The following is an 11,663-nucleotide window of genomic DNA, read 5'->3' on the forward strand; positions in this document are numbered from 1 at the left end:
AGGTCCTTCGCAGTTTATCTCATTTCATCCTCACACAGTCCTATGAAATACTATTATCCCCATTTTGCAAAGAGGGAAAAGTTCTCAGAGAAAAGTTACACAACTAATGAATACTAAAATGGGGCTTCTACTGTGGAGTTCAAACCCACAGCTCTAAACCGTCAAATCCAGGAGAATAAACGCTTCCCAATTCTGTTAGTCAAAACAGTCATCTCCCAGAAGCCTCGCGATATTACTCGAACTACTACTCCCAAAGTGCAAAGCGGTTTCTGTGAAGCCGCCTAAGCGGCAGAGTCCGAAGGGCCTCGGCGTTCCTCGAGGCGCGGAAGGCAACCTGGGAGCCGTAGTTCTCCCGGACGCCTACCGGTATTGCCAGCGCGGCGGTGGCGGATCGCTCGGTTCCAGCCAGTAGGTACTGTGAGGGCGAGCTGAAGCGGAGAAAGGGCGCGGAACTGGAAACGGGTGAGTCAGGCACTGTCTGCGCGTTAAACAGAGGCGGCACCGCGGCGTAGGGTTGAGTTAAGTTAGCGCGGCCCCCGCGCAGTCTCTTTAGGGACACCGCGGTCTTAGCGTCAGCGAGCAGAGGGTGAGGAGGCGCCAGAGCCCGGTCCTTACACCCGTACTCGTCCTCAGCTCTCCGCCGGCATCTCCACCATGCAGTCCCGGGAAGAAGCTCCGCGCTCTCGCCGCCTCGCTAGTCCCCGCGGCGGAAGGCGGCCCAAGAGGCTTTCCAAGCCCTCGGTTTCGGCTTTTTTCACGGGCCCAGAGGAGCTGAAGGACACGGCCCATTCCGCAGCCCTGCTGGCCCAGCTCAAGTCCTTCTACGACGCGCGGCTGCTCTGTGATGTGACCATCGAGGTGGTCACGCCTGGCAGCGGGCCTGGCACGGGCCGCCTTTTTTCCTGCAACCGTAACGTGCTGGCTGCCGCGTGTCCTTACTTCAAGAGCATGTTCACCGGCGGCATGTACGAGAGTCACCAGACGAACGTGACCATGCACGATGTGGATGCCGAGTCCTTCGAGGTGCTGGTCGATTACTGCTACACGGGTCGTGTGTCATTAAGTGAGGCCAACGTGCAGCGCCTGTACGCCGCCTCCGACATGCTGCAGCTCGAGTATGTGCGTGAAGCCTGTGCCTCCTTCCTAGCCCGCCGCCTTGACCTGGCCAACTGCACGGCCATCCTCAAGTTCGCCGATGCCTTCGACCATCACAAACTGCGATCACAGGCCCAGTCGTTTATAGCCCACAACTTCAAGCAGCTCAGCCGCATGGGTTCGATTCGGGAGGAGTCTCTGGCAGATCTGACCCTGGCCCAACTGCTGGCCGTCCTGCGCCTGGACAGTCTAGACGTCGAGAGTGAGCGGACAGTGTGCCACGTGGCGGTGCAGTGGTTGGAGGCGGCTCCCAAGGAGCGGGGTCCCAGCGCTGCAGAAGTCTTCAAGTGTGTCCGCTGGACACACTTCACCGATGAAGATCAGGATTACCTGGAAGGGCTGCTGACCAAGCCCATTGTGAGGAAATACTGTCTGGACCTTATCGAAGGAGCCCTGCAGATGCGGTATGGTGACATGTTGTACAAGTCTCTGGTGCCAAAGCCAGAGAGCAGCAGTGGCTGCAGCTCTCTTGTGTCCATGGCAGAAAATCCACCCCAGAGGCTGGGTATGTGTGCCAAGGAGATGGTGATCTTCTTTGGACATCCCAGAGATCCCTTTCTGTGCTATGACCCATACTCAGGGGACATTTATACAATGCCATCACCTTTGACCAGCTTGGCTCACACTAAGACTGTCACCTCCTCAGCTGTCTGTGTGTCTCCAGACCATGACATCTATCTGGCCGCCCAGCCCAGGAAAGACCTCTGGGTGTATAAACCAGCCCAGAATAGCTGGCAGCAACTTGCTGACCGCCTGCTCTGCCGTGAGGGCATGGATGTGGCGTACCTCAATGGCTACATTTACATTTTGGGTGGGCGAGACCCTATTACTGGAGTTAAATTAAAGGAAGTGGAATGCTACAGTGTTCAGAGGAACCAGTGGGCCTTAGTGGCTCCTGTACCGCATTCCTTCTATTCCTTTGAACTAATAGTGGTTCAGAACTATCTTTATGCTGTGAACAGTAAGCGCATGCTCTGCTATGATCCTAGCCATAATATGTGGCTGAACTGTGCTTCTCTTAAACGCAGTGACTTTCAGGAAGCCTGTGTCTTCAATGATGAGATCTATTGTATCTGTGACATCCCAGTCATGAAGGTGTACAACCCAGCGAGGGGAGAATGGAGGCGCATTAGTAATATTCCCCTGGACTCTGAGACCCACAACTATCAGATTGTTAATCATGGCCAAAAGTTGCTCCTCATCACTTCTACAACCCCACAATGGAAAAAAAACCGGGTGACTGTGTATGAATATGATACTAGGGAAGACCAGTGGATTAATATAGGTACCATGTTAGGTCTTTTGCAGTTTGACTCTGGGTTTATTTGCCTCTGTGCTCGTGTTTATCCCTCCTGCCTTGAACCTGGTCAGAGTTTCATCACTGAGGAAGATGATGCACGGAGTGAGTCCAGTACTGAATGGGACTTAGATGGATTCAGTGAACTGGACTCTGAGTCAGGAAGTTCAAGCTCTTTTTCTGATGATGAAGTCTGGGTACAGGTAGCACCGCAGCGAAATGCCCAGGATCAGCAGGGTTCTTTGTAAATATTTTGAAATACTAAGATGTTTCTACTGCTATGGAATATATCTTAAAAAGATGTCCTTTTCATTTCCGGAAAAAAAAAAAAAATTGATGAGGGCTGCACATTTGGCTTAGAAAGGGTAATGTGTGAATTGCTAATGTCATGTTACAAAGTTTAAACAGTCCGTGAAATCAACTATATAATGATATACTGTGCAGAAAGTCGAGATTAAAGTATGCAAAACAATGAACCATATAATTGATTAGAATGCTTGGTGGTTTTCATCTTTGTTCAAGTATTTGTTGCACCAGTGAATTGTTTTGATTAGTTACACTGTTTATATTTTGATTATCTAATTTAGTCTTATTAGTTTTTAAATTCTATTTAGTGTTGTGAGGAAATTAGCTTTTTAATTTTTATATAGAAAATTGGACTAGAAATTGTTGGTAGGGTTTTGAAGGTTTATATCTTCCTTCAGAATAATGAAAGTAGTAGATTTCCCAAATTTTCAAATAGTCAGTTTTTAGGATTCTAAGTTAATAGTTTGTTAAAATTTGGTTTGGTGTTCTTCTCTTCTGCAAAGAAAAAAAATTGGACATATATATTAAGGTTATTAAAGAGTGATTTCATTTTGATAATTTGCAGAATGGTCTTAAGCACTCACAGAAAGTAAAATAAAATCAGGATTCCACTGTTTTAAAAGAAATTTCATTTTTATTTTTGGAATATAAAATGTGTATTTGCTAAATATGACCATTTTTCTATCTTAAAAAAAACCCATTCTGGTAGCATCACCAACTATTTAGACCCTTCTAAACCAAAAGCAATAGGTAAGTTGCCATATTTTTTCATCTATATCTGATACATGCTTCGTTGAATCAGGGGAACAATCGTTTTTTTCACTGGACATGTGATTGGGTAATGTACATTTTTATCCGTTGGTCATGCCTTGTCTTAAAACGTTTATATGCTCTCCTACAATATTTTGGCTGTATAGTTTTGCTGTTTGTCTTAGAGGATTCTTTAGCAGAAAGTGACTTTTGTGAGTCGATACTGGTTTTGAAAATATGTATAAGCTAAAAAGTGTTTTATTGAGATCAGTAGTAGTTATTGTGTCTGTCAACTCTAAAATTCAGTGCCAGAAGAGAACTTTAAAACTTTAAGCTGTATATAGAATTGTTTTCTGTAGCGTTGAAATTTTCTGTCAGTTTTGTAAGTCACTGTAAATGATTATCAGCTTGAAGGTATTTTTGTATTAAAAGTTGACAGTTAAAGAACATAAGTGGATGATAGCGTTTGGGGCCAATAGTGAAAGTATGTTTCCTCTAAAATACTTCCCTAAGCAGTGGTGTACATGGTTATTTTATTAGGTTATTTGTATCTGTCCTATATTTCTCTGTGAACCATGCTCCAGTCTGTTTTTTGTTTGTTTTGTATCATAATAAGAGAAGGTCTAGAAATAGAGACTAAATTGCACAAAATTGACATTGTTAAATACGAGAACATATAGGTGCTTACTTTTGAGGGTCTGTTAATACATATGGTTGTCACAATACATATACACGATAAATGGTGTATATATACAGATGCTTATGTTCTATAAATTTTTCTGTACCCACTTAGTTTATCTTCTTGAATCTTTGTTCAGTAACATGCTAATTCCTCTTCTATGTTTATTCTCTAGGGACCAAATGCTAACATTTTTTTCACACTGGCAGAGTACTGAGGTGTGTGTTCTGGGATAGAGAACAGAATTTTGAATAAGAAAAGGGAGGGAGAGAGAAAAGGGTTTAAAAAAGCCAAACACACAAATAATGTTTTCTTAGCCATTTTGATTGGCCACCTGAAGAGTCCACAGGACATTTCTGTTCAGCATTATTTAGTGAAATAAGATTCTCACCCTAGCAGCATGTGTTCCTTCAAAACAGCAAACATGCTTTAGTTTTGTTTGTCCCATATCAGGGGTGTCAACAAGCACTGCTCTTAACATGGAAAGCTGTATCTTAATAGTATTTTTCGACTGACTTTTCTTCACCAATAACTTCTTGTTGATAGCTTTTTGTTTTGTAAGGTCAAAATAGGACAATGCTGGTCTCAACCACATTATCCATCTACAGAATTAGGGTATGCAACCAGCTGATAAGAGACCGATTCTCTAATGTGTCATTCTCAACCTCTGAGTTAGGTATAAGCTAATTAGTAGGAAAATACTGGTTTACAAAGAGCTTTTCTTAGAAAGGATTTTGGTTTCATGATATGTTTGTGAATTAGGGAATAGATGTTAATTAACCTTTATTTTATAGATAAGTGATTTGTACATGGTTAGTTACAAATAAAACTGGCACTAGAACCCCAGGCCTTCTGACCTCTTAATTTAGTTTCTGCTAAATGTACAAAACCCTTGCTTACATAGTGAGTGACACAAGTAGCAGTGTTGAAATCCCTTCATCACAGGAAAGCGCCTTTGTCTCAGTTTTACAATTAATTGACACAGATTTTAGCAAATGCTCAATATAATGTCATTTGCAGGATTACTATTTATAAGACTTCGAACGATCTTATTTTTTGTCTCTGTCTGCCTGAAGTCTGAAAAGCTCAGAGAACCCAAATTATTTCGAATAATTTAAATATTCAAACGATCAGCATTGGTATTTTCAAAAGTATAAAATATAAGACTAATTTAGCAAATAACTTAATTTGGGTTTAGGATTAAATTTAATGTCCTTCTATCTCCTCTCGTTGAGCAGTGTTGTTTTGTTTTGTTTGTTTTTTCTGTTTTGTACCTGGATCTTATTGAGAATCTGATGAAAGCTTTTGACCCATTCCCCAGAAAAATGTACATGTTTACGTTTTCATAATTTCAAAGATGTTATGACACTTCTGCAGCTCATCCACACACCCAGGGTAAGAACACTGTGAGAGTCCCAAGAACACTTCAACAAAAAGGAATTAGCATTTTGCACAAGATATATTGCTCAAATGTTTGTAAGGGGGGAAGGGCATTATTAAAATAGAGCTAAAGCAATCATATACATTTACCATCTGAAAGGGATGTGAATATTAATGGGTACCTCAGAACAAAGGCAGAGTTGACACTTGTGAATTTCAAATTTCCTCATGATGATTAACATAAGGACAGTTAAGTAAATGTAAACGATTTAAAGTAATGGGTCAGGGCTTTCCTGGTGACGCAGTGGTTAAGAATCCGCCTGCCAATGAGACATGGATTCGATCCCTGGTCCTGGAAGGTCCCACATGCCGCAGAGCAACTAAGCCCGTGCGCCACAACTACTGAGCCTGCGCTCTAGAGCCCGCGAGCCACAACTACTGAGCCCACGTGCCACAACTACCAAAGCCCGCGCACCTAGAGCCCGTGCTCCGCAACAAGAGAAGCCACTGCAAGAGAAGCCCGCACACCGCAAGGAAGAGTAGCCCCTGCTTGCCACAACTAGAGAAAGCCTGCGACCAGGAACAAAGACCCAACGCAGCCAAAAATAAATTTTTTTAAAGTGTATAAAATGTTACTTTAAAAAAAAATAATGGGTCAGATGAGCTAGTGTATATGAAAGCTTTGAAACTTGAGGTGTTATACATACATGTGATATGAATATTGTCTAGGAAGGCTGTGTATATATTAGGATTTAAAGTATATTATAGGTTCCAGGTGTTTCAAACTGTGGCCATCACAGATGTTCATCAGATATCTAAATTGCAAGATATCTAAATTGCAAGAGTTCTTTATCTCATAATGAGCAGGTGAACAGGTGCTTGGAAAAGGGCATCTACCCATAAGGAATCTATTTAAAATATAATTTAAAAATACAAATTTGCTACTCACTGCTCATTAAACTAGAAACCAGTGTTTTGCCTGATGTCATTTTCACCAATTTGTGCTAAAATGAGGAAAAAATATAAAACATAATGAATGAGTTGTAAACTAAAATTATTTAATTGAATTTGTTTTAATATTCATGAATTGGAAATATAAAAACTTTGCAGTTCTGTGTCAGTCCCTTAAACTTGAAAGTTTACTTGTCTATTTTTTTTTTAATTTATTTTTGGCTGCGTTGGGTCTTCATTGCTGTGCGCGGGCTTTCTCTAGTTGCTGTGAGCAGGGGCTACTCTTCATTGCGGTGCACGGGCTTCTCACTGCGGTGGCTTCTCTTGTTGTGGAGCACGGGTTCTAGGCATGTGGGCTTCAGCAGTTGTGGCACGAGGGCTCAGTAGTTGTGGATCACGGGCTCTAGAGCTCAGGCTCAGTCAGTAGTTGTGGCGCACGGACTTAGTTGCCCTGCGGCTATGTGGGATCTTCCCGGACCAGGGCTCGAACTCGTGTCCCCTGCATTGGCAGGCGAATTCTTAACCACTGCGCCACCAGGGAAGCCCTTGAAAGTTTACTTGTCTTTGAAATCCTAAAATCTGTTGCTTGCTTCTTAGCTGTTTTACTTTTCTCTGTCCTCTCCTCTGATCTCTCCCTTACCTGCTTAAAAATTTCAACATCTTTTCATCATAACTTTAAAAGAATATTATAGCAAATATGATAGAGCAAGAAAGTATAGGAAGCAAAATTGTTTATAGAAAATATGGCTAACTAGCAATCCTAAGAGAATTAATTGATAGGGTATTTTTAGAACCATAGAGATTGTTAAATATATACAAACCAATTTTTTTTGACAAAACAAAGCAAAACAAGATAGTGCTCATAGAAGCTGCCAAGTCTTCAAGTACGAGATAGGCAATACGTTTTATGCCCTCTTGTTGACTCTGGGCCATTTTGTCACCCAGATCCATTCCATCAGCTGCTGTTCTTCACTTATTTAAGCCTGTGGACTCAACACCATCCAAGACACAGGGTGTAGGGAACAGTATTGTTGCATACCATTCCCCTCCATATCTGAGGCATATTTTCTCAGAAACCATGCTACTCTGTGGGCAGTCACCTCTCCATGACAGAGTCAACCTTTTACATTCTCCTCCAAAGCAATTTTAGCTGCTTGTAAGTACCATGTCTTAATCAGGAATATAGCAGCGGCGCGGGGGCAAACTATCCCTTAATTCTGGGGAAACTAGCAAATAGCAATGGCTGCCACTTCAAGGCACAGCCCGATCCAGTCTTAATATCCTTATGGCTTTCTTTGTACAGAGAAGATACCACGGGGCAATGTTTTCCTCTCACTTCATACATTAGTTAGGATCTAGGTGTGGTGGTATGTACAGAGAGACCCTATAGTTGTTTTAATAAGATAGAAGTTTCTCATATAAAAGTCTAGTCTGTTATGTAGACCCTGATCTAGGAAGTCACCTGAGACCCAAGTCACCTGAGACCCATGCTTTTCTGTTTTCCCATTCTGCTACCCTTAGGGTATTGTCCTGGTTCACGTGGGCAAAGCTGGTTCACCCTCATGTATATATTCCAGCCATGAGGAATGGAGAAAGGGAAAGGGGGTGGGGGCATGACCCCTGCGAGCGAAGTTGTTCACATCACTTCTGGTCACATGACATTGGCCAGATCTTGACCTTATGTCCACACCTATATGTGTGCTTGAGAAAGGCAGTCTTTATTCTGGGTCAACATGTATCTTATTAGAATTCAAGGGTTCTTTCTTGTAGAATGCTGAGGAAGGGTATTGTTGTATGAATAGCAATCTCTACCATCTGTCAGGCTAGATTTTATCACATGGCAGCCAAAATGATGGCCAGGACTCCCCAGACCCACATCCTACCAGCTGAGAAACCCCAAAAGGCAATATTTTCTGCTATCTCTTGTAGATAATTCCTGGGGGACCTAGGACTCTGAATAACCAAATTGAGTCACTTGTAATAGATGAAGTTGGGAACGCAGAAATGTTGAGGAAGATAGACAAGTAAGGAAATTACCTCAATGAGGATTATAATTCCTACTGTGGCAGACTCTTCAAAGACAGTACAGTTCCAAAGGTGGGAATGTTCAGGTTACAGAGTGTATTTTGTTTTGACCTGATCCTAGGATGTGAGGGGAAACTTGGGATGAGAACAAGCTGGCAAAGCTCTTAAGCATCACATCTTGAAGTCACTGTATGTCATGCCCAAGGAGTTGACTTTTTTTTGCATACAGTGTAAATTCGTTGAGAATTTTTAAGTAGGGGCTTGACGTGATTGAATGTTTTGTTGAGACTCCTCTCCGTGCAAAACGGAGGGGGCAAGACCAGTTAAAGGAAGTCAGATGTAGTCCAGACTACTGCAGCCCTCAATGGGGGCAGTTGTTGTGGGCTTGATGAAGAAGGGACAGTTATAAGAGGGGTTAAAGAGATTGAGCTGGACCTATTACTGTATGTTTAGAGATGAGGGAGCTGGGGAAGGAAGTATGAAAGGAGTATGAGAAAGGAAGGACGACAGGCTATTTCCTAAGTTTTCTGCTTCCATATCGTGTGAGAGTACAAGCCGAACTTCTATACCAAAGAGACCCTAAAATATAAGACAGAAACTGGTTTCTCTCCATTCAGTCCAGAAGTGAGCTGTTAAGTGTTGGCAGGGTGATTCTGGCCCAATGAGGTTCTTCATGAGCCCAGCTTCCCTCACTGTTTTCCGCCAGCTCCTAATGAGTTGTCTTCATCCTCATGAACAAAGCACACTCACCAGGATTATATCTGTGTTGCAGCCTGCAGGGTTGGGGAAAGAGAGGAAATGGAGAGCAAAAAATTCCTTTTTTAAGGACTTTTACACTACTTTTGCCATTTTTCCGCTGGGGAGAATTTAATCGTATCACCTCATCCAGCTGCATGTTTCGGAAATATTGTCATTAGATGCGTAGTATATGTTCAGCTAAAACTCAGGGTTTCTCTTACTAAACAGATTAATAAATGAATAGATTTTAATATAGATGTGCCCAGGCTTCCTGTATTCAAATGTAGACAATTCACAACAACATGCGAACTTTATCACTCTGATGGTCATTTCAGATCTCCCTAATCCTCCTTCTATAATAAATTCACAGCCAAAAGTTAAATTCCATATAATGCTGAATAATGATTTTTCACAAACAAATGCATCCCTGAGTGCCTTTAACACACACACACACACACACACACACACACACACATAAACACTTGTCATATCCTTGCCATTAAATTCTGTCTCAGTCCAAGTATTCCTAGAAATGACAGAAATTACGCCTCCAGAGTCAGGGTCCTCTCCCTAAGTGCCCAAGCTCTTTTCCAATCCTCTCTCCTCTGGGAACTCACCAGTGTAGCCCTCTTACTCATCTCCCACTCCAACGACTCTCCCACTATTATTAAAAAAGAGGAAAAAGAATGAGTTTGAGAATACAGGAGTCAGATCAGATTTGGAGACACCAGTGGATGCATGTGGTATCCCATGGCTAACCTCTGACCCCAGCTGCAACTAGGATGGACACCCTCAGGCCATGGTAATAGGCTACTTTACTTCGTTTTTCTGCCTCAGGGCTTCCTCTGAAGGATCCTGCAACCACAGGACAGGAGTTTGAGGGGATGTTCATGCCCCCAGGGTAGTCCTCATGTGGCAGAGGCTGGGAATTGGTAGATACATGCCTCAGAATCCCGACTTTAAGAAAGGGCCAATTCTGAAATGCATTCTGTGTAGATCATCAGAAGGTCCCCTGCTGAACTGAACCCCAGTCTCCCACAGCAGTGATCAACTCAGTAATACATCTTCCCTGTGTCACTTTCAGGGTATGGTCAACCATGTCACACCACAGAAATTTGATTTGGCAGTTAGAAGGTCATTGGTGGTATTTTGCAAAGAAGTTTCAATCTGAATCTTTGCCATTGGTGGTGTTTTGCAAAGAAGTTTCAATCTGAATCTTTGCCATTGGTGGTGTTTTGCAAAGAAGTTTCAATCTGAATCTTTGCTTGGAAGCAGAAGCCTGCCAAGAATGGATTAGAATGAGTGAGATGAAATTTAGCCACATGCCAAATATGGGTTTACCCTGCCTGTAGAGTGCACAGGCCGATTCAAGCCTCACAGCCTTTCTTGTAACATGACAACAAAAAAATTCATGTTTTTATAAAAACTATGTTGCCAAAATGTTGCATCTGAATCTAATTAAGCCTTTAGAACAAAATTCCAGTTTACAGGAAAGACAACAGCCAGAAGGATGAGTTAATATCACCACGAAGATGCAATCAGCCAAATCCAGTCTGTGGGACATCCAACAGGACAGCTGACAATGGCAACAGCAATTTATCTTCCCTCACATGGTGAGATGTAAGAAAGTGGAAATAGCAAGCATGGGCTATTCTTTGGAAGGGAATGAGTAGTACCTAGTCAGGAAGAGAATACCTAGGTTGTGTTTTAGTTGCTCTAAGTCTTAAACACTTTACTAGGCTCAGGCAAAAAGCCATTATAAAGAATAACGAAGGGCCTGGGCTTACAAGCTCAGAGGAAGGGAGGAGTTGGACCAAAGCACAGGTGGAACAGGTGCCAGGAACCTTCTTCCAAACTGGAGGAAGAAAGGGAGGCTTGTTATAAATGGAGATGAGTTTCTAAGAATGGCTTTAGACGTCAGGTAGCTTATACCTCTAAGCTTAATTTTATCTTTAAATTAGGATGCAAGGTTTTCTGCTGAAAGAAAGGGAGCAGCACGGGAAGAGGCTTGAGGAAAGCGTGAACTAACTGAGTGGTAAGTTTCAAGAGAGCGGGAGGGATGGGGCTATTTTTTCTCTCATAACACCAATCAAAGTGCCCTGAACAGAGCTGAAAAAAAAATTTATAGTACTAAATATATAGATACATTACTAAAATATAAAAAATAATCCTTACATGGCTTGAATTTCTGTATATTGTTCTTGATCAGTAGCTGATTCTTGATTTTTTGTCAACTGGAATCATAGAATATGAGCCCATCTTTCTTATTTAAACCCAAAGAACTTTAACTATACCAAGGGTCATACTGCTAGTTGTTAGTAAAGCCAGAATTAGAACTGGGTTTCCTGTCTCTTAAATCAGGGTACTTTCTAGTATACCCTC

General features: G+C 42.3%; 1 protein-coding gene across 1 annotated transcript; it reads left to right on the top strand.

Moving 5' to 3' along the window:
- Positions 1-369: 369 nt before the first annotated feature.
- Positions 370-2,769, top strand: KBTBD7 (kelch repeat and BTB domain containing 7). Its single transcript, XM_065896172.1, has one exon. It carries the CDS (start codon positions 655-657, stop codon positions 2,698-2,700), a length of 2,046 nt encoding a protein of 681 aa, XP_065752244.1. The 5' UTR covers positions 370-654; the 3' UTR covers positions 2,701-2,769.
- Positions 2,770-11,663: the final 8,894 nt, after the last annotated feature.

Source organism: Phocoena phocoena, chromosome 18 (assembly GCF_963924675.1).
Source record: "Phocoena phocoena chromosome 18, mPhoPho1.1, whole genome shotgun sequence".
Taxonomy (NCBI): domain Eukaryota; kingdom Metazoa; phylum Chordata; class Mammalia; order Artiodactyla; family Phocoenidae; genus Phocoena; species Phocoena phocoena.